The sequence below is a fragment of the Mesoplodon densirostris genome, chromosome 1 (genome assembly GCF_025265405.1).
Source record: "Mesoplodon densirostris isolate mMesDen1 chromosome 1, mMesDen1 primary haplotype, whole genome shotgun sequence".
NCBI lineage: Eukaryota > Metazoa > Chordata > Mammalia > Artiodactyla > Ziphiidae > Mesoplodon > Mesoplodon densirostris.
In genome coordinates this window covers 113,695,430-113,719,847 of record NC_082661.1, presented here as the reverse complement: position 1 = coordinate 113,719,847, position 24,418 = coordinate 113,695,430, and the positions used below count along the sequence as shown (strand labels likewise).

General features: G+C 40.2%; 1 protein-coding gene across 3 annotated transcripts in view; it reads right to left on the bottom strand.

Annotated features, from left to right (window-relative positions):
- The window catches only part of TBCE (tubulin folding cofactor E), a 132,398-nt gene that overhangs the window by 34,278 nt on the left and 73,702 nt on the right, over positions 1 to 24,418 (bottom strand). For all 3 annotated transcript variants that reach the window (XM_060108039.1, XM_060108048.1, XM_060108056.1), the window contains one exon: positions 2,059 to 2,143. In XM_060108039.1, the coding sequence (XP_059964022.1) occupies positions 2,059 to 2,143 (85 nt within the window). The remainder of the gene's footprint in view (positions 1 to 2,058; positions 2,144 to 24,418) is intronic.

Genomic DNA, 24,418 nt, shown 5'->3' with positions numbered 1-24,418 from the left:
TGTTCGAACTAATACCAATATAAGCATTAACAACTATAAAGGATAAGGTAATTCCTTTAGTCTAGACTAGTGGTTCTCCACCACAACAGAACCAATGCTCCCTTTTATATTGCCCCCAAAACAACGCGAAATGGAATTACTGACCCATACAGGATTTCAAAGTCAACAAAATGTCATTTCATTGAAACAAAAGAAAAGTGATTTATAATAACATAATATGTATTTCAACACATAAATGCTCAGGCATGACTGTACTGGGAAACACAACAAAGCAAGGAAATGCTTATTCCAAGGGTAAGAACCTGAACACTCAGTCTGTGCCCATCAGCACTTCAGGGCAAATCCCAGCTCTGCCAGAACTGACACAAGTCTTCATTTTCCTACTCAGAGTAACCAAGACTGAAAATATCACCATATGCAGAGACCAAGAAGGACACGTAACCACGGACGATTTGGGAGGTGCTGGGGCAGGCTCCACAGGGAACGTTCCCTCACTGGAGGTTTTGTGAGGTCATGGTCCAGGCAGGTAAGGGATCAACAGGCCAAGCTAAGAGATTTCTATGTCCACACCTCTCTGAACACATAACTTGCTCCCTTCATCCTCTATGACCTCTTGACAGATTCTGAGCTGGCCTCATGACGTGTCTGTCACCACCGCTGGCCTCTAGGAACATATGCCAATTCTTCTTCTGTCCTGACTTGCCAAAACTACAGAATGCTCGACTAGGCAACTTATTTTGCTATTATCTGATTTTGACCTTCATTTTAGAGGTTAGTAAATTTAGTCTGATTTAAAGTCATAAAGATTGTTAAAAGCAAGGCTAGAGGCCTCTTGATTACCAGGCCAGGAGTGTGTTCACTGTACCACATATAAAGAATGATAAGCTTAATATTAACAGATTCTTCCAAGAAACTGAAACTTAGTGAAAACAAACAACAAAAATTTAAAAGAGAGACTGCCTGAAATTCCCCTCCATCCTTTTCAGAGCTTCACATAGTTTCTCTGAAATCAAGCACATAAAAATATTAGTAGATATCCACTATAATGTGTAATTCTTTTCATGATAAGAGCTTTATTTTATTTTTTTCAATAAATTTATTTATTTATTTTTATTTATTTTTGGCTGCATTGGGTTTTTGTTGCTGCGTGCAGGCTTTCTCTAGTTGTGGCGAGCAGGGGCTACTCTTTGTTGTGGTGTGCGGGCTTCTCATTGCGGTGGCTTCTCTTGTTGTGGAGCATGGGCTCTAGGAGCGTGGGCTTCAGGAGTTGTGGCACGCAAGCTCAGTAGTTGTGCACACAGGCTTAGTTGCTCTACAGCATGTGGGCTCTTCCCAGACCAGGGCTTGAACCCGTGTCCCCTGCATTAGCAGGCAGATTCTTAACCACTGCACCACCAGGGAAGCCCAAGAGCTTTTTTTAAAATAGTGGCCTAGCATTCCACTGTTTGGATGTTCTGTATTTTGCTTAATCAACTGCTTTTTATTGGATATCTAGGCTATTCCTCTTCTAGTATTCACTCAGTAGGTAGTAAACAGTTAATGAATCAGTGAGAAATGTTTGTAACCATCCAATTAAAAAAAAAAACTGTCACAAAACAAAAACACAAAAAAGGACAAAGGGGCCTCCCTGGTGGCGCAGTGGTTGAGAGTCCGCCTGCCGATGCAGGGGATGCGGGTTCGTGCCCCGGTCTGGGAGGATCCCATATGCCGCGGAGCGGCTGGGCCCGTGAGCCATGGCCGCTGGGCCTGCGCATCCGGAGCCTGTGCTCCGCAACGGGAGAGGCCACAACAGTGAGAGGCCCGCATACCGCAAAAAGGAAAAAAAAAAAAAAAAAAAAAAAAAAAAAGGACAAAGAAAGCAACCCCACTTACAAGGTTAAGACTGAGAATTTTAAAAACAAGGAAAAAAACTCTACAAATAGAATTGTCTCTTTAGAATACACCAAATTCTACATTATAACTACCCTAACAGTCAAACATGTCTTCTTCTCCATCCCCCCTTATTCAGCTATTTAACATTCTCCCAGATAACCACGCCAATTCGCAATGGAAAATTACCTGCATTTAAAATACACAGTCCCTTCGTGGCTTCCATCATGCTTTCCCCTCTCGGGATTGTCCCATTCTACTCCTAACCAGAGTCCTGGCAGAACAAGAAAAACAAAATGAACATTAAATTAGGACAGAGGTGATGCTCCATTTTTCTGCAAGCAAGTACAGTTTGCAATGGAAACCATAGCACACAGACACCACTGGGGGAGAAAGAAATGTCTTTAGGAAAAGACAAGTCAACCTCGGACTCAGGACTTAATCAGCAAATGCAATAGCAAGTTTGGTTCAAAAAGCCAACAAAAAACACAACTGCAGAAAACAACAGTAGCTAAAATTTACAGACAGAAAGTAGAATGGTGGTTGCCAGGAGCTAAGGGGAGGGGAGAATGGGGAGTTCTTGTTTAATGGGTACAGAGTTTCAGTTGTGCCAAATGAAGAGTCCTGGAGATGGATGGTGGTGACGACTATGACAATGTGACTGTACTTAATATCACTGAACTATACACTTAAAAGTGGTAAAATGGTAAGTTTAGTTGTGTATCACTTACCACAATTAAAATATATATATATATACACATATGTAAGATATCTCTTTCAAAGCACCAGAGAGCTAACAAGGCACTGAAGAATTACAAGGCCAAAATCTGAGAGAAAAGGGAAACCCAGAGTTAAAGTCTTAAAGCAAATTTTTCCCCTCAAGGCATCTGCTGATACTGGTAGAAAAGGCTGAAAAGCTAAAAAGCTGAACAGAGCTTTGGCCAGAGCTTTTGAGGGACTAAGAGGTCAATAATGAAAATTATAGCCTCCCAAGGAAGATGGAGGTTGCAAGAAACTCTCTAGGTTTTGTACTGGAGCTTGAAATGCCTTGATTCTAAGAGTTAGGAAGGAACCAACTCTAAACAGACTAGCCCTTGAAGGGACTGAAGGTCAACTTCAAATAATCTCATTCCCAGATTTGTTTAAGTGATCTGGGATGGCCACAGACCCTCGCCATCTGCCAGTTAACTTCAGTCTTCTCTAGAGGAAGCTAACACCATTGCAAAGCTCAAATTATAACTCTTCATAATCAATACCTGGCACTCAAACAAAAACAACCAAGCATAGAAAAAGATAAGCGTCTATGACTGAAAACCAAGAAAAACAACAGCCAACAGCAGTAGGTCCACTGGGCATCTGCATAACACGAGTTTTACATATGTTTAATATTTTCAGGAAAACAAAAGATAAAATTGAGAACTTTAGCAGAAATATTTTAAAACTTTTTTCAAACCCTAAATGGAAATTCTGGAACTGAAAAATTCAATAATTCAAATTATAATTCAATGGATAGTTTTTTTACAATAGATTATACATAATTTTTTTAAAAAACAGGTCAGAAAAAAATATATACAGAACATAGCACAGTAATAAGTGATGAAAAACAGACTAGCATGTAAGAGACACAGAGAATACAATGAAAAGGTCTACCATGTATATAGAACTGGAGCCCCCAAAAGAGAGTAGGGAGAGATTGTGGAAAGAGCAATCTCTGAAGAAATAATGACTGAGACTATTACAAAACTAAAGAAAGCCATCAAGCCACACATTTAAGAAGGTCTAAGAAAAATAAACAGTACAAATGCAAGACAAACAAAAAACAACCACAAAAAAAAAAAGAAAACAAAACAAAGCAAAACCAAACTCCACCAGTTGCCATATAACAAAGACAAAGAGAAAAATCTTAAAACAGCTCAGGGTGAGGGAGAGGAAACAGATTATCTCCAAAGGAGAACAACCAGAAATAGTTGACTGACTTCTCCATAGAAACAGTAAAAGCCAGAACGATAAATGAATAATATCTTCAAAATACCGGGGGGGGGGGGAGTTAAAAACAAACAAACAAAAAACCCCTGGTAACCTGGAACACTGTAATTGGTGAAAATATCCTTCAAAAAAGTAAAGGCAAGCAAGGGGCCCTGAATACCCAAAACAATTTTGAAAAACAATAACAAAGTCAGAGTGCTTACACTTTCCAATTTCAAAATTTGCTATAAAGCTACTGTAATCAAAAAAGTGTGGTACTGTCATAATAAGGCTCAGATCAAAGGAGTAGAGAATCCAGAAATAAACCCATACATGGTCAAAAGTGTCAAGTCAAATCAACAGGAAAGGACAGTCTTTTCAACAAATGGTGCTGAGACAACTAGATACCCACATGCAAAAGAATGAATTTGGACACTCAACGCTCAAAATAGATTAAAAAAAACTCTTAGAAGAAAACTTTATTTATAAGGATTTATTTCTAACCCTAAAACTTACGGAAAAATCTATAAAACCATGGATTTGGCACTGGATTCTTAGATATGGCACCAAAAGATCAAGCAACAAAAGAAAAAACAGATAAACTGGACTTCATAAAATTTAAACACTTTTGTACATCAAAGGCCATTAACAGAAATGGGTGAAAAATGTACCACTCTGGTGGGAGATGTTGATAATGGGGGAGGTTATGCATGTGTGGGGGCAGGAGGTATATGGGAAATCTCTGTACCTTCCACTCAATTTCCTTGTGAACCTAAAGTTATTCTAAAAAACAAAGTCTATTTTTAAAAGGTTAAAATGGTGTGTAATTGATAAAAATATCAAATCACTATGTTACACACCTGAAACTAATATAATGTTTTAAGTCAACTATACTTCAATAAAAAGATTAAAATGGTAAATTTTATGTTACATATATTTTATAACAATTTAAAAATTTTAATGGAAAAAATGGGTAAAATGGCTAATTTTGTTTTATATATATGTAACCACAACTAAAAAAAAATTTTTTTTTAAGGCAACATAAAGGCAACTTCAACAAAGAAATATCAACAAGGGTGATCTTCAAGGAAAAAGAAAATTATCCCAGAAGGAAGCCTGAGGATACAGAGGGGAATGAAGGGCAACAAAATGGTAAATATATGGTAAGTCTAAATTAATACTGAAATACGAAATAACAGTAATATCATCTCTTTGGGTTTAAAATACACATAGATTGGGCTTCCCTGGTGGTGCAGCGGTTAAGAATACGCCTGCCAATGCAGGGGACACAGGTTCGAGCCCTGGTCCGGGAAGATCCCACATGTTGCAGAGCAACTAAGCCCATGTGCCACAACTACTGAGCATGTGCTCTATAGACTGCGAGCCACAACTACTGAGCCCGTGTACCAGAACTACTGAAGCCCATGCACCTAGAGCCCGTGTTCCGCAACAAGAGAAGCCACTGCAATGAGAAGCCCGCGCACCACAATGAAGAGTAGCCCCCGCTCGCCGCAACTAGAGAAAGCCCATGCACAGTAACAAAGACCCAACATAGCCAAAAATAAAATAAATTTAAAAAAATTTTAAATAAAATAAAATACACAGATTAAAATATCCAACATGTGGATAAGGAAGCAGGTAGGTGGAATTAATGTTCAAGAGTTCTAAGGTCTTTCCCAGGAGCTGTGAGAACAAAGAAGAGAAAGGGAAACCTCTCCCAGCAGCCTCAGAAGCAGCGGATTAAAGCTCCACAATCAACTTCATGTACCCTGCATCTGTGGAATACATGAATAGACAACAAATCATCCCAAATTGAGGAGCCAGGAGTCAGTGCTGTGCCTCTGAGGTGGGAGAGCGAACTTCAGGACACTGGTCCACAAGAGACCTCCCAGCTCCACATAATATCAAACGGCGAAAATCTTCCAGAGATCTCCATCTCAACACCAGCACCCAGCTTCACTCAACGACCAGCAAGCTACAGTGCTGGACACCCTATGCCAAACAACTAGCAAGACAGGAACACAACGCCACCCATTAGCAGAGAGGCTGCCTCAAATCATAAAAAGTCCGCAAACACCCCAAAACACACCACCAGACGTGGACCTGCCCACCAGAAAGACAAGAACCAGCCTCATCCACCAGAACACAGGCAGTAGTCCCCTCCACCAAGAAGCCTACACAACCCACTAAACCAACCTTAGCCACTGGGGACAGACACCAAAAACAACGGGAACTACGAACCTGCAGCCTGCAAAAAGGAGACCCCAAACACAGTAACATAAGCAAAATGAGAAGACAGAAAAACACACAGCAGGAGAAGGAGCAAGATAAAAACCCACCAGACCTAACAAATGAAGAGGTAATAGGCAGTCTATCTGAAAAAGAATTCAGAATAATGATGGTAAAGATGATCCAAAATCTTGGAAATAGAATAGACAAAATGCAAGAAACAGTTAACAAGGACCTAGAAGAACTAAAGACGAATCAAGCATCGATTAAAAACACAATAAATGAAATAAAAAATACTCTAGATGGGATCAATAGCAGAATAACTGAGGCAGAAGAACGGATAAGTGAGGTGGAAGATAAAATAGTGGAAATAACAGCTGCACAGCAAAATAAAGAAAAAAGAATGAAAAGAACAGAGGACAGTCTCAGAGACCTCTGGGACAACATTAAACGCACCAACATTCGAATTATAGGGGTTCCAGAAGAAGAAGAGAAAAAGAAAGGGACTGAGAAAATATTTGAAGAGATTATAGTTGAAAACTTCCCTAATATGGGAAAGGAAATAGTTAATCAAGTCCAGGAGGCACAGAGAGTCCCATACAGAATAAATCCAAGGAGAAATACACCAAGACACATATTAATCAAACTGTCAAAAATTAAACACAAAGAAATCATATTAAAAGCAGCAAGGCAAAAACAACAAATAACACACAAGGGAATCCCCATCAGGATAACAGCTGATCTCTCAGCAGAAACTCTACAAGCCAGAAGGGAGTGGCAGGACATACTTAAAGTGATGAAGGAGAAAAACCTGCAACCAAGATTACTCTACCCAGCAAGGATCTCATTCAGATTTGATGGAGAAATTAAAACCTTTACAGACAAGCAAAAGCTGAGAGAGTTCAGCACCACCAAACCAGCTTTACAACAAATGCTAAAGGAACTTCTCTAGGCAAGAAACACAACAGAAGGAAAAGAACTACAATAACGAACCCAAAACAATTAAGGAAATGGGAATAGGAACATACATATCGATAATTACCTTAAATGTAAATGGACTAAATGCTCCCACCAAAAGACACAGACTGGCTGAATGGATACAAAAACAAGACCCATATATATGCTGTCTACAAGAGACCCACTTCAGACCTAGAGACACATACAGACTGAAAGTAAGGGGATGGAAAAAGATATTCCATGCAAATGGAAACCAAAAGAAAGCTGGAGTAGCAATTCTCATATCAGACAAAATAGACTTTAAAATAAAGACTACTAGAAGAGACAAAGAAGGACACTACATAATGATCAAGGGATCAATCCAAGAAGAAGATATAACAATTGTAAATATTTATGCACCAAACATAGGAGCACCTCAATACATAAGGGAAATATTAACAGCCATAAAAGGAGAAATCGACAGTAACACAATCATAGTAGGGGACTTTAACACCCCACTTTCACCAATGGACAGGTCATCCAAAATGAAAATAAATAAGGAAACACAAGCTTTAAATGATACATTAAACAAGATGGACTTAATTGATATTTATAGGACATTCCATCCAAAAACAACAGAATACACATTTTTCTCAAGTGCTCATGGAACATTCTCCAGGATAGATCATATCTTGGGTCACAAATCAAGCCTTGGTAAATTTAAGAAAATTGAAATTGTATCAAGTATCTTTTCCGACCACAATGCTATGAGACTAGATATCAATTACAGGAAAAGAGCTGTAAAACATACAAACACATGGAGGCTAAACAATACACTACTTAATAACGAAGTGATCACTGAAGAAATCAAAGAGGAAATTAAAAAATACCTAGAAACAAATGACAATGGAGACACGACGACCCAAAACCTATGGGATGCAGCAAAAGCAGTTCTAAGAGGGAAGTTTATGGCAATACAATCCCACCTTAAGAAACAGGAAATATCTCGAATAAACAACCTAACCTTGCACCTAAAGCAATTAGAGAAAGAAGAACAAAAACATCCCAAAGTTAGCAGAAGGAAAGAAATCATAAAAATCAGATCAGAAATAAATGAAAAAGAAATGAAGGAAACGATAGCAAAGATCAATAAAACTAAAAGCTGGTTCTTTGAGAAGATAAACAAAATTGATAAACCATTAGCCAGACTCATCAAGAAAAAAAGGGAGAAGACTCAAATCAATAGAATTAGAAATGAAAAAGGAGAAGTAACAACTGACACTGCAGAAATACAAAAGATCATGAGAGATTACTATAAGCAACTCTATGCCAATAAAATGGACAACCTGGAAGAAATGGACAAATTCTTAGAAATGCACAACCTGCCAAGACTGAATCAGGAAGAAATAGAAAATATGAACAGACCAATCACAAGCACTGAAATTGAAACTGTGATTAAAAATCTTCCAACAAACAAAAGCCCAGGACCAGATGGCTTCACAGGTGAATTCTATCAAGCATTTAGAGAAGAGCTAACACCTATCCTTCTCAAACTCTTCCAAAATATAGCAGAGGGGGGAACACTCCCAAACTCATTCTACGAGACCACCATCACCTTGATACCAAAACCAGACAAGGATGTCACAAAGAAAGAAAACTACAGGCCAATATCACTGATGAACATAGATGCAAAAATCCTCAACAAAATACTAGCAAGCAGAATCCAACAGCACATTAAAAGGATCATACACCATGATCAAGTGGGGTTTATTCCAGGAATGCAAGGATTCTTCAATATACGCAAATCAATCAATGTGATACACCATATTAACAAACTGAAGGAGAAAAACCATATGATCATCTCAATAGATGCAGAGAAAGCTTTTGACAAAATTCAACACCCATTTATGATAAAAACCCTGCAGAAAGTAGGCATAGAGGGAACTTTCCTCAACATAATAAAGGCCGTATATGACAAACCCACAGCCAGCATCGTCCTCAATGGTGAAAAACTGAAACCATTTCCACTAAGATCAGGAACAAGACAAGGTTGCCCACTCTCACCACTCTTATTCAACATAGTTTTGGAAGTTCTAGCCACAGCAATCAGAGAAGAAAAGGAAATAAAAGGAATCCAAATTGGAAAAGAAGAAGTAAAGCTGTCACTGTTTGCAGATGACATGATACTATACATAGAGAATCCTAAAGATGCTACCAGAAAACTACTAGAGCTAATCAATGAATTTGGTAAAGTTGCAGGATACAAAATTAATGCACAGAAATCTCTGGCATTCCTATATACTAATCATGAAAAATCTGAAAGTGAAATCAAGGAAACACTCCCATTTACCATTGCAACAAAAAGAATAAAATATCTAGGAATAAACCTACCTAAGGAGACAAAAGACCTGTATGCAGAAAATTATAAGACACTGATGAAAGAAATTAAAGATGATACAAATAGATGGAGAGATGTACCATGTTCTTGGATTGGAAGAATCAACATTATGAAAATGACTCTACTACCCAAAGCAATCTACAGATTCAATGCAATACCTATCAAACTACCAATGGCATTTTTCACAGAACTAGAACAAAAAATTTCACAATTTGTATGGAAACACAAAAGACCCCGAATAGCCAAAGCAATCTTGAGAACCAAAAACGGAGCTGGAGGAATCAGGCTCCCTGACTTCAGACTATACTACAAAGCTACAGTAATCAAGACAGTATGGTACTGGCACAAAAACAGAAAGATAGATCAATGGAACAGGATAGAAAGCCCAGAGATAAACCCACGGACATATGGTCACCTTATCTTTGATAAAGGAGGCAGGAATGTACAGTGGAGAAAGGACAGTCTCTTCAATAAGTGGTGCTGGGAAAACTGGACAAGGACATGTAAAAGTATGAGATTAGATCACTCCCTAACACCATACACAAAAATTAGCTCAAAATGGATTAAAGACCTAAATGTAAGGCCAGACACTATCAAACTCCTAGAGGAAAACATAGGCAGAACACTCTATGACATAAATCACAGCAAGATCCTTTTTGACCCACCTCCTAGAGAAATGGAAATAAAGACAAAAATAAACACATGGGACCTAATGAAACTTCAAAGCTTTTGCACAGCAAAGGAAACCATAAACAAGACCAAAAGACAACCCTCAGAATGGGAGAAAATATTTGCAAATGAAGCAACTGACAAAGGATTAATCTCCAAAATTTATAAGCAGCTCATGCAGCTCAATAGCAAAAAAACAAACAACCCAATCCAAAAATGGGCAGAAGACCTAAATAGACATTTCTCCACAGAAGATATACAGACAGCCAACAAACACATGAAAGGATGCTCAACATCTTTACTCATTAGAGAAATGCAAATCAAAACTACAATGAGATATCATCTCACACCAGTCAGAATGGCCATCATCAAAAAATCTAGAAATAATAAATGCTGGAGAGGGTGTGGAAAAAAGGGAACACTCTTGCACTGCTGGTGGGAATGTGAATTGGTACAGCCACTATGGAGAACGGTATGGAGGTTCCTTAAAAAACTACAAATAGAACTACCATATGACCCAGCAATCCCACTACTGGGCATATACCCTGAGAAAACCATAATTCAAAAAGAGACATGTACCAAAATGTTCATAGCAGCCCTATTTACAATAGCCCGGAGATGGAAACAACCTCAGTGTCCATCATCGGATGAATGGATAAAGAAGATGTGGCACATATATACAATGGAATATTACTCAGCCATAAAAAGAAATGAAATTGAGCTATTTGTAATGAGGTGGATGGACCTAGAGTCTGTCATACAGAGTGAAGTAAGTCAGAAAGAGAAAGACAAATACTGTATGCTGACACATATATATGGAATTTAAGAAAAAAATGTCATCAAGAACATAGGGGTAAGACAGGAATAAAGACACAGACCTACTAGAGCATGGACTTGAGGATATGGGGAGGGGGAAGGGTAAGCTGTGACAAAGTGAAAGAGCGGCATGGACATATATACACTACCAAACGTAAGGTAGATAGCTAGTGGGAAGCAGCCGCATAGCACAGGGACATCAGCTCGGTTCTTTGTGACCGCCTGGAGGGGTGGGATAGGGAGGGTGGGAGGGAGACGCAAAAGGGAGGGGATATGGGAACATATGTATATGTATAACTGATTAAATTTGTAAAATAAAATTAAAAAAAAAAAAAAAGAGTTCTAAGGTCTTTGCATGAGTCCAGGAAGAGGTAAAATCACTAATTTTTATTAGGCTTTTATAATTCAAAGACGTGTTTTATTTTAATCTCTAGGGTAACCACTAAATAATAAAAATGTATAAATACCAAATTAATAGAGGGGGATTTTAAACTAATCAATCCAGTGAAAGAAAAAAAAGAGCATAGGCAAGACAAATTAGAAAGTAAATAATTAGATGGTAGACATAAACCCAAATTATCAACAATTAAATAAAACCATAATGGACTAAATATTCTAGTTAAAAGCGAGCTTGCAAAAACTGTCCTCGGGATTTTGATAGGGACAGCCACTGAATCTGTAGATTGCTATGGGTAGTATTGACATTTTAATAATATTAACTCTTCAAATCCATGAACATGGGATGTCTTTCTATTTATTTATGTCTTCTTTAATTTCTTTCAGCAGTGCATTATAGTTTTCATTGTACAAGTCTTTTACCTCCTTGGTTAATTCTTAAGTGTATCATTATTTTTGATGTGGTATAAACATACAATGCAATATTATTCAGCCTTAAAAAAGGAAGGAAATTTTAACACATGCTACAGCATGGATGTACCCTGAGGACATTATACTAAGTGAAGTCATCTAGTCACAAAAGGACAAATGCTGTATGATTCCACCTATATGAGGTACTTAGAGTAGTCAAATTCATGGAGACAGAAAGTAGAATGTAGTTGCCAGGGACTGGGGGAGGGGAGAATGGGAAACTACCGTTTAATGAGTATGAAGGTTCAGTTCGAGAAGATAAAAAAGGTTTTGGAGATGGATGACGATGGTGGTTGCACAATATGAGTGTACCTAATGCCACTGAACAGTACACTTAAAAAATGTGAAAAATGTAACTTTTATGTTATGTGTATTTTACCACAATAAAAAATAAATAAAAATTTAAAAACTGAAATCAGAGTAGGTTCTCTCAACACAGTGGAATTTAGCTGGAAGTCAATAACACAGAATTCATTAGAAAATCCTCATATATTTAGAAGTTAAGGAATATCATTCTAAATTACCTTGCATCAAAAAAGAAAGCACAATGTCAATTAGAAAATATTTTGAACCAAATCATAATGAAAACACTACATGTCAAAATGTGGGGAATGCAGCTAAAAGTTGCATTTTGAGAGAAACTTACAGACTTAAATGTACATGTTAGGTTGAAGATGGAAAACAATTATCTGTCTCAAAATGTTAAGGGGAGAAAAACAAGTTAATGAAACCTACAGAAAGTAAAAGGAAGTAAATAATAAGGAGTGAAAATTAATAGGACAGGAAAATAAGTAAGACAGTTCTCTGCCCCAAAACATCTTAAAGTTTTCTAATAGGGACAGATGTGTAAACTAACAGTCATTATATAAAGAATCAGTCTTGGAGTAAAAGTAAATTCAGGTGTTATGGGAGCACAGATAAGAAGACAAGTTAATATTGCTGGGAGTAGTTATGGGAAAGACATACAGAGGTAGTAACACTTGAGGTCAGCCTTGAAGAGAAAATATGCCAGGTGAAGGCATAGTGTGAGATTTCATAATCTGTTTAGAGGACCTCAAAAAATCCTGAGTAGCTAGAGCTAAAAGTGTTGCCCAGAGGTTGCACAGGAGCACGTAGTTCAGCAGAAAAAGACTAAAGGTGTTAAAAGAGATTGCGCCCAACTGTGTCAAAGAGGTTGCAACGTGGTAAAAGCTTTAACTTTATCCTGCTTCTCCAGAGAACCCTATTTAATAAGCATGGAGAAAAGAAGACATACAGATGGCCAACAGGCACATAAAAAGATGCTCATCATCTGATTATTAGAGAAATGCAAATCAAAACTACAATGAGGTACCACCTCACACCAGTCACAATGGACATCATTAAAAAGTCTACAAATAACAAATGCTGGAGGGGGTGTGGAGAAAAGGGAACCCTCTTACACTGTTGGTGGGAATGTAAATTGGTTCAGCCACTATGGAAAACAGTATGGAGGTTCCGCAAAAAACTAAAAATAGAGTTACCTATGACCCAGCAATTCCACTCCTGGGCATATACCCAGATAAAACTATAATTCCAAAAGATACATGCACCCCACTGTTCACAGCAGCACTATTTACAATAGCTAAGACATGGAAGCAACCTAGATGTCCATCAACAGATGAATGGATAAAGAAGATATGGTACATATATACAATGGACTATTACTCAGCCATTAAAAAGAATGAAATAATGCCATTTGCAGCAACATGGATAGACCTAGAAATTATCACACTAAGTGAAGTCAGACAGAGAAAGACAAATACCATATGATATCACTTATATGTGGAATCTAAAATATTGATATGACACAAATGAACATACCTACGAAACAGAAACAGACTCACAAACATAGAGAACAGACTTGTGGTTGCCAAGGGAGTGGGGGTAGGGAAAGACTGGGAGTTTGGGATTAGCAGATGCAAACTATTATATATAGAATGGATAAACAACAAAGTCCTACTATATAATACGGGGAACTATATTCAATATCCTGTGATAAACCATAATGGAAAAGAATATGAAAAAGAATATATATATGTATAACTGAATCACTTTACTGTATAGCAGAAATTAACACAACATTGTAAATCAACTATACTTCAATAAAAATTTTTTTAAAAAGCATGGAGAAACATGATCTCAATTTTAAAGGTAAAAACTGAAGCTTGGGGAAAATATGTGACTTGTTAAAGGGAAAACTCTGTTTCTTCCACTCATCTCACAACACTTCTGACACCAGATGTGTGGGTTTTTCCACAACAAGAGATTCTCCAGTTCTTGGCGGACAGGAGGGGGGTGCTGTAATTCAACTCAATTCTGACATGGACCGCCTGGAGTTAGTGCAGACCCCTAGGTTAAGGGCTCAGTCCCACAAGACTGCCCCCGCTTGAGACGCCAGTCTCAAGTCCCAGGTTGTCATCTGTACTTCTCACCAACAGCCTATAAATCAGGGGTCTCCACATTCCTTCCTAAAAATTCCTAATTTGCTAGAACGGCTCAGAGAACTCAGGGAAACACGCTTACCAGTTTATTATAACAGATTATAATAAAGGAGACAGATGAAGAGGTACATAGGGCAAGGTCCGGAACAGTCCTGTGCGCAGGAGTCTCTCCCTGTGGAGTTTGGGGCACCACCCTCTCAGCATGTAGATGGGCTCACCAACCTGGAAGCTCTCCAAATACATAGTTTAGGGATTTTCATGGAGACTTCATCATGTAGGCATGATTGATTACTAACTCTATCTCCAATCCTCTTCCCTCCCCAGAAGACAGGACTGGGACTGAAAGTTGCAGCCCCCTAATCATGCTGTGGTCTTTCTGATGACTAGTCCCTAGTCTGATGCCATCTAGGGGATTTCATCAGTCTGGAGATTCCAAGGGCCTTAGATGCTCTTGTGTCAGGAACTGAGGTTCAAAGACCAAATATGAGAACGAAAGAGGCTCCTGGCATCCCCACACTCAGGAAATTACATGGGTTTTAGGAGCTCTGTGTCAGGAACCTGATGCAGAGACCAGTATCTATTTCTTATTGTCACAACTGCCAAAATAACATAGCCAAAAAGAACCAGATCCTGTACTAGCACACACACAATTCTTTTGTGTCCTAATCCACTTTTTTAAAAATAAATTTAATTTATTTATTTGTTTATTTCTGGCTGCGTTGGGTCTTCGTTGCTGTGCGCGGGCTTCCTCTAGTTGCAGTGAGCAGGGGCTTGTCTTTGTTGCGGTGCACAGGCTTCTCACTGTGGTGGCTTCTCTTGTTGCAGGGCCCGGGCTCTGGGTGCACAGGCTCAGTAGTTGTGGCACTCGGGCTTAGTTGCTCCGCGGCATGTGGGATCTTCCCAGACCAGGGCTCGAACCTGTGTCCCCCGCATTGGCAGGCGGATTCTTAACCACTGCGCCACCAGGGAAGCCCTAATCCACTTTTTATCAAACAAACGCCTTTAGATAAGAAGTAAATACAGTTAATGTTATTCATCATAAAAGCCATCAGAATGAGTTAAGTTGATGGATATTACCAAGAAGAATGCACAACACAAGGCCATTCTTCCACAATACAAAGAACAAGTCACAACTCAAGCTAACACAGGTGGAAAAAGCAAGGCCAGAATTCAGTTGTGATGAGCTGTAACTCTGATGAAGAATAACTACTGTTTGGCAAGGTATTACCCAGGAGCCAGTGCATTAAAGATAGAGTAGCAAACAGAGAAATCAGTGTAGTACATTTGAGAGAGCAGAGAGGAGTGGTAGCTGGGCAGGACTTCCTCATCAGTTAGCTCCCAAGAGTGTAAGATCCGGCTCTGCTTTCTACATGCCAGGGGTGATAAGACCTTGATTAGCCACAGTCTAGCAAATTCAAATGCACGAAAGATTGAAGCACACACGAGAATATAGGTTTATTAATTTACAATCATAAATAAAACTGTCACACACAAGCCCAAATCTCTTGACTAACGTGAGGACTCCATTCTCTTCCAGGACATCAAGACACATGAAAAACCAGTTGTAATCAGACCCAACCTCACTGAAATCACAAGATTTAAAAATAATGACTCCAACAGCCCAGCAGTCACACTCCTTGGTATTTACCTAAATGGGTTGAAACTTATGTCTACACAAAAGCCTGCACAAAGATGTTTAAAGAAGCTTTATTCATAATGGCCAAAACTTGGACACATGGACAAATATTCCATCTAGACAATGGAATATTATTTACTGCTAAAAAGAAATGAGCTATCAAGACATGAAAAGACATGGAGGAAACTTCAATGCAGATTACTAAGTGAAAAAAGGTAATGTGAAAAGGCTACATATAGTAGGATTCCAACTATATGAATTTCTGGAAAAGGCAAAACTATGGACAGTAAAAAGATCGATGATTACCACAGCTTAGGGGTGGAGAGAGGAATGAATAAGCAGAGCACAGGAGATTTCTAAGCCAGTGAACTATTGCATGTGATATTCTAATAGTGGACAAACGTCACTGAACACTTGTCAAAACCCAAAGAATGTACAACAGCAAGAGTGAACTCTAATATAAGTGAGGGACTCTGGGTGATGGAGATGTGTCAGTTTAGGCTCATCCACTGTAACAGATGTACTGCTCTGGAGCTGGCTGTTGATAGTGGGGAGGCTGGGCTGTTGTGGGCACTCTCTGTACTTTCTGCTCACTTTTTCTGTGAGCCTATATTGCTCTAAAAAATGGACTATTTTAAAAAATAATAATAACTCCATATATATGACCAATATATTCTACTCCTGTAAACATACTAGCATGAGAAGCCACACCATAACTCAGGAGATTGCTTGGTGAGCAAGAAATACAAACTAGACGAGTTCGATAAATGGAATACTTAATGGTGTTTGGTAAAAGTATCTAGACCTGTCTATCTCATAAGGTCAGTAACCCTAACAGTGAGATAAGAATCATCTCAAGTCCACTGGCTATAACTCCTGGATCCACCTCCACTCTAGGGCTGTGCCAGGGATACGGTCCCTTTGCCTTCCCTCTTCGAAGTCTAAGATGGGTGCTGCCAACAACTGCCTTGGCGATTCTTTTGTCCTGACTTCCTGGACTGACCAACTCCTGAGATAACTAACACTTGTTTTTTTTTCTTTAAAGATATATGACAGGGGCTTCCCTGGTGGCGCAGTGGTTGAGAGTCCGCCTGCCGATGCAGGGGACACGGGTTCGTGCCCCGGTCCGGGATGATCCCACATGCCGCAGAGAGGCTGGGCCCGAGCCATGGCCGCTGAGCCTGTGCGTCCAGAGCCTGTGCTCCGCAACGGGAGAGGCCACAACAGTGAGAGGCCCGCGTACAGCAAAAAAAAAAAAAAAGATATATGACTACACTCAAGTCATCCAAGTGAGAAACTCAGAGAATCTTCCATCTCCATTGAGTGATGTTGCTAATGTGATTCACTGTTGACCTTCACAAAATTACTCTCAGAGAGAGTACCAGCTTAGCGCCTCCAAATACTGTCCACAGCTCATAGCTGAAACAAAGTCAAAGTTTCAATCCTCCAACAGCTCGAATCACTTTACTACACGGTTAGTCTAAAAAACCTTGGGGTCTTTGAAATTATGAAGTAGGTTATTTTTAACACTAACCTAGGCAGTCTTAGGAATATTCCAGTGCCTCCTGGAGGTAGGCTCTTGCTGTTAATCTGTAATCTGTACCTTGAGAATGTCCTTAAAAGATTTATGGGGAAAAAAAAAAAAAAAAAGGGCTTCCCTGGTGGCACAGTGGTTGAGAGTCCGCCTGCCGATGCAGGGGACGCGGGTTCGTGCCCCAGTCCAGGAAGATCCCACGTGTCGCAGAGCGGCTGGGCCCGTGAGCCATGGCCGCTGAGCTTGCGCGTCCGGAGGCTGTGCTCCGCAATGGGAGAGGACACAACAGTGAGAAGCCCGCGTACCGCAAAAAAAAAAAAAAATTTACAATAACATACAATTAAAAAAATTTAATAGGGCCTCCCTGGTGGCGCAGTGGTTGAGAGTCCGCCTGCCGATGCAGGGGATACGGGTTCGTGCCCCGGTCTGGGAGGATCCCATATGCCGCGGAGCGGCTGGGCCCGTGAGCCATGGCCGCTGGGCCTGCGCATCCGGAGCCTGTGCTCCGCAACGGGGGAGGCCACAACAGTGAGAGGCCCGCATACCGCAAAAAGAAAAAAAAAAAAAGAAAAAAAAAAAATTTAATGGGAGAGGGCTCCAATCAAGATGGTGGAGTAGCAGGATGTGGAACTCACCTCCTCCCACAAATACATCAAAAATATAACTATAAACAGAACAATTCTCACAAAACACCTATTCTCACAAAACACTTCTCACAAAACACCTACAATTCTCACAAAAAAATTCTCACAAAACAAGTAGAAGACCTCAAACACCTGAAAAGACAAGAAAGATCTCCATGTAACCGGATAAGATGATAGGAAAAAAATAAAAAAGAGGAAGTGGGATGGGACCTGCACCTCTAGGAGGGAGCTGAAAAAAAGGAAAGGTTCCCACACCCTGGGAAGCCCCATCACTGGAAGGGAGATCAGCCGGGACAGAAAAGGAGCTTCAGAGGCTCAGAGGAGAGTGCAATAACCAGTGTGCGGCAGGCAGACAACAGAGAGACCTACACAGATCGTCTGTGCCACAACCCTACGTCCCCCAGTCTGAGACGCGCATCCGCTGGTACCGGTGGGGGCTGGGTGCTGAAACTCGGGGTGTAGAGGACAAACCCGGGGAGAGGACTGGTGTTGGCTGCGTGGAGAGAGCCTGAGGGGCTAGAGTGTGGCACAGCCGCAAACGGGGGTGGTTGCAGAAGAAGCCTGGGCCCGTCCTAGAAGCACAGTGCCACTGATCAGTGTCACATGAAGGGACAGCCTCTGGCTCCATGCACAGGCCCCCCGCGGGCTTTGGGAGAGCACACGCCATCCACTGCCTTGGCCGGCTCCTGCCTGGGCAAGCTCACTGGTCCCAGCGGCCACCCAGGCGGGCTCCCATGCCAACCACCACCTTGGCAGGCCCCAGGAGCAGATGCCAGCAGGTTGCCCATGCACAGAGGTGGACCTGAACGACAGCGGAACGCCAGGGGTTGCATGACTCAGGAAGCAGAGGTGAAATCTCTGCCTGCAGCTGCATGAGCTGCGGGTCTAAGCCTCTGTCTTTTTAAATTCAGCACCTTTGAGACATCTGAACGGACAACGGGTGCTCCCATGGCTGGGATGGGTATGGCCTTAGCAGCTGTGGGCTTTGTGGGCACATGAAAACAGGGACTGGGCCAGGACAGGGTCTGAGCTGCCTCTATAGCTCCCACTGAAGGTCCAGGTGCACAACTGCTGCAGTCCTGGGACCTGATTTCAGTGGGTCTGCGCTGGTGGCTTTGTGAAAACAATGCCTGAGAGACACCAGGGCCAACTGCCAGCACACCCAAGGCTGAGGCAGGGCCAAGGGCAATGGCAACAAAAGTGTACTTTGTGAGCCTGCACAACAGGTGAAAGGTGACATAACAGAGAAAACTCACCAGTGAAAGGCTCTGGGGAATTCCCTGGTGGTGCAGTGGTTAAGAATCCACCTGCCAGGGGCTTCCCTGGTGGCAACACTGTTTAAGGATCTACCTGCAAATGCAGGGGATATGGGTTTGAGCCCTGGTCCGGGAAGATCCCACATGCTGTGGAGCAACTAGGCCTGTGTGCCACAACTACTGAGCCTGCACTCTAGAGCCCATGCTCCACAACACGAGAAGCCACTGCAATGAGAAGCCCGCATACCGCAATGAAAAGTAGCCCCCACTCGCCACAACTAGAGAAAGCTCGCGCACAGCAATAAAGACCCAGCGCAGCCAAAAATAAATAAATAAAATTAAATAATTAACTATTTTTTTAAAAAAGAAAACCTCCAGCAGAGGAATACTCAGTGGCTCCTCTCCCAGTGGGAACACTCCAATCCCACCTACCTTGCACTGTAGCTCAGAAACACAGCTCAGAAACGGACCTGAGGGCTTCTACTCCAAAAACTAGGGAGTAGACCCTGCCCCTGAAAGGGCAGTGACAGCCACAGAGCAAAGAGAAGGCCCCACTCAATATCCAGGGCAGGCTCTGATCACCACAACACCAGTCACACTACCTATCAATGGGATAATGCCAGCATACACTGAGGAAAGAGGTGGCAGACACCCATACTAAAAACAACCCTCACACCATAAATATCAAACCCATGCAGGCTACACAGGGATGCTCTCACATAAAAATAGCCTCCAAGACTAATAGTCTCTTATTTTTATTATCCACTCCATCAATGGACAGATCTTCTAGATAAAAAAATCAACAAAGCAACAGAGGTCCTAAATGATACAATAAAACAGTTAGACTCAATTGATATTTTGAGGGCATTACATCTAAAAACAAAACAAAAAAACCCAGAATACACATTCTTTTCAAGAATGGAACATTCTCTAAAATTGACCACATACTAGGGCACAAAACAAGCCTCAACAAATACAAGAGTACAGAAATTATCTCAAGCATCTTCTCTGACCACAATAGCATGAAACTAGAAATCAACCACAGGGAAAGAAATGAAAAAAAAATGATTACATGGAAACTAAACAACATGCTACTAAAAAACCAATGCGTCAACAAGGAAATTTTAAAAATTTAGGACTTCCCTGGTGGTCCAGTGGCTAAGGCTCCATGCTCCCAATGCAGGGGTTCTGGGTTCAACCCCTGGTTGGGGAACTAGAGCTCTTATGACACAACTAAAGAGTTCGCATGCCGAAACTAAAGATCCTGCACGCAGCAACAAAGACCCCATGTGCCGCAACTAAGACCCAACGCAGCCAAATAAACAAATACATATTTTTAAAAATACACTAAAAAATTAAAAATACCTTGAGACAAATGACAATGAAAACAAAATCATATAAAATCTATGGGATGCAGCTAAAGCAGTTCTTAGAGGGAAGTTCATAGCAATAGAGGCCTTCCTGAAAAAACAAGAAAAATCTAAAATAAACAACCTAATATACCAACCAACAAAAATTAGAAAAAGAAAAACAAACAAAACCTAAAGTCAGGAGAAGGAAGGAAATAATAAAGATAAGGGAGGAAATAAATAAAATAGAGATTAAAGAGCAATAGAAAAAAAGTCAATAAAACCAGAGCTTTTTCTTTGAAAAGGTAAACAAAATTGATAAGCCTCTGGCTAGGCTCATGGAAAAGAAAAGAGAGAAAGAACACAAATTAAACAAATAAAGAAATAAAAAAAGGAGAAATCTCAACCTATACCACAGAAATACAAAAAACCATAAGGAATACTATGAACAATTATATACCAACAAATTTAACAATCTGGAAGAAATGGACAACTTTCTAGAAACATACAGTCCACCAAAACTGAATCAAGAAAAAAATAGATAATTTGAACAGATCGATCACTAGAAATGAAATAGAATCTGTAGTTTAAAAAAAAATTCCCAACAATCAAAAGCCCAGGACCAGATGGCTTCAAAGGAGAATTCTACCAAACATGCAAAGAAAAATTTATACTGATCCTTCTCAAACTCTTCCAAAAGACTGAAGAGGAGGGAACACTCCCAAAGACATTCTATGAAGCCACCATCACCCTGATACCAAAATCAGACAAAGATACCACCACAAAAGAAAATTACAGGCCAATATCTTTGATGAACATAGATGCAAAAATTCTCAACAAAATATTAGCAAACTGAATCCAACAACACATAAAAGAAATCATACACCATGACCAGGTGGGACTCATCCCAAGTTCACAAGGATGGTTCAACATACACAAATCAATTAATGTAATACACCACATTAACAAAAGTAAAAAACCACATGATCACCTCAATAGGTGCAGAAAAAGCATTTGACAAAATTCAACATCGATTTATGGTCAAAACTCTTACCAAAGTGGATATAGGGGGACATATCTCTACATAATAAAAGCCATTTATAAAAACCCACAGCCATTATAATACTCAATGGTGAAAAGCTGAAAGCCTTCCTGCTAAAATCTGGAAGAAGACAAGGATGCCCACTCTCACCATTTCTATTCAACATGGTATTGGAAGTCCTAGCCACAGCAATCAGACAAGAAAAAGAAATAAAAGGTATCCAAATTGGAAGTGAAGAGGTAAAATTGTCACTATATGGAAAATTGACATACTATATATAAAAACCCTAAGGACTCTACACAAAAAAAATACTAGATCTAATAAATGAATTCAACAAAGCAGCAGGATGCAAGATTAACATACAGAAATCAGTTGCATTTCTTAACACTAACAATGAAATATTAGAAAGGGAATGTAAACAAGAAATCCCTTTTAAAATGGCATAAAAAAAAAACCTTAGGAATAAACCTCACCAAGGAGATGAAAGACTTACATGTTGAGAACTAGCAATACAAAACAATAAAGGAAACTAAAGATGATTCAAAGAAATGGAAAGATATCCCATGCTCTTGTATTGGAAAAATAAATACTGTTTAAATGGCCATACTACCCACCCAAAGCAATCCACAGACTTAATGCAATACCTATCAAAATACCCATGACATTTTTCACAGAACTAAAACAAAACAAATAATCCTTAAATTTATATGGAACCATAAAAGACCCAGAATTACCAAAATAATCCTGAGGGAAAAGGAACAAAGCGGGAGGCATAACCCTCCCAGACTTCAGACAATACTACAAAGCTACAGTAATCCAAACGGCATGGTATTTGTACAGAAACAGACATACCGATCAATGGAACAGAATAGAGAGTCCAGAAATAAACCTACACACCTATGGATGATTAATCTTCGAAAAGGAGGCAAGACTATACAATGGGGAAAAGACAGCCTCTCCCATCAAGTGGTGTTGGAGAAGTCGGACAGCCACATGTAAATCAGTGCAGCTAGAAAACGTTCTCACTACCATACACATAAGCAAACACAAAATGGCTTAAAGACTTGAATATAGAACAAGACACCATAAAACTCCTAGAAGAGAACACAGGCAAAACATTCTCTGACATAAAACATACCAATGTTTTCTTAGGTCAGTCTCCCAAAGTGATAGAAATAAAAGTAAAAATAAACAAATGGGACCTAATCAAACATAAGCTTTCGCACAGCAAAGGAAACCATAAACAAAATAAAAAAACAACCCACAGAATGGGAGAAAATATTGCAAATGATGCAACTAACAAGGGCTTAATTTCCAAAATACACAAACAGCTCCTACAATTCAATAACAAAAAAACAAACAACCCAATAGAAAAATGTACAGAAAACCTAAATAGACATTTCTCCAAAGAAGACATATAGATGGCCTATAGGCACATTAAAGGATGCTCATCATCGCTACTTATTAGAGAAATTCAAATCAAAACAGCAATGAGGTACCACCTCACACCAGTCAAAATGGCCATAACTAAAAAGTCTACAAATAATAAATGCTGGAGAAGCTGTGGAGAAAAGGGAAACCTCTTACACTGTTGGTGGGAATGTAAACTGGTACAGCCACTATGGAAAACAGTATGGCGGTTCCTCAAAAAACTAAACATAGGGCTTCCCTGGTGGCGCAGTGGTTGAGAGTCCGCCTGCCGATGCAGGAGACACGGGTTTGTGCCCTGGTCCAGGAAGATCCCACATGCCGCGGAGCGGCTAGGCCCGTGAGCCATGGCCGCTGAGCCTGCGCTTCTGGAGCCTGTGCTCTGCAACGGGGGAGGCCACAGCAGTGAGAGGCCCACGTACCGCAAAAAAAAAAAACTAAACATAGAGTTACCATATGAGCTAGCAATCCCACTCCTGGGCATATACCCAGACAAAATTATAATTCAAAGAGATACATGCACCCCCTAGGTTCATAGCAGCACAATTCCAAGACATGAAAACAACCTAAATGTCCATCAACAGATAAATGGATAAAGAAGATGTCGTGTATATGTGTGTGTGTGTGTGTGTGTGTGTATAATGGAATATTACTCAGCCATTAAAAAGAATGAAATAATGACATTTGCAGCAACATGGATGAACCTAGAGATTATCATACTAAGCGAAGTAAGTCAAAAAAAGAAAAATACCGGGCTTCCCTGGTGGCGCAGTGGTTGAGAGTCCGCCTGCAGATGCAGGGGACACGGGTTCGTGCCCCGATCCTGGAAGATCCCACATGCCGCGGAGCGGCTGGGCCCGCGAGCCATGGCCGCGGAGCCTGTGTGTCCGGAGCCTGTGCTCCACAACGGGAGGGGCCACAGCAGTGAGAGGCCCACATACAGCAAAAAAAAAAAAAAAAAGAAAAAAGAAAAATACCATATATCATTTATATGTGGAAGCTACAATATGATACAAATGAACATATCTACAAAACAAAAACAGATTCACAGATGTAGAGAACAGACTTGTGGTTGCCAAGGGGGAGGGGGCTGGGGAAGGGAAGGACTGGGAGTTAGGGATTAGCAGTTGCAAACTGTTGTATATAGGATGGATAAACAACAAGGTCCTACTGTACAGCACAAGGAACTATGTTCAATATCCTATTATAAACCATAATGGAAAAGAATATATATATACATATGTATAACTGAGTCACTTTGCTATAAAGCAGAAATTAACACAACATTGTAAATCAACTATACTTCAAAAAAAGTTTT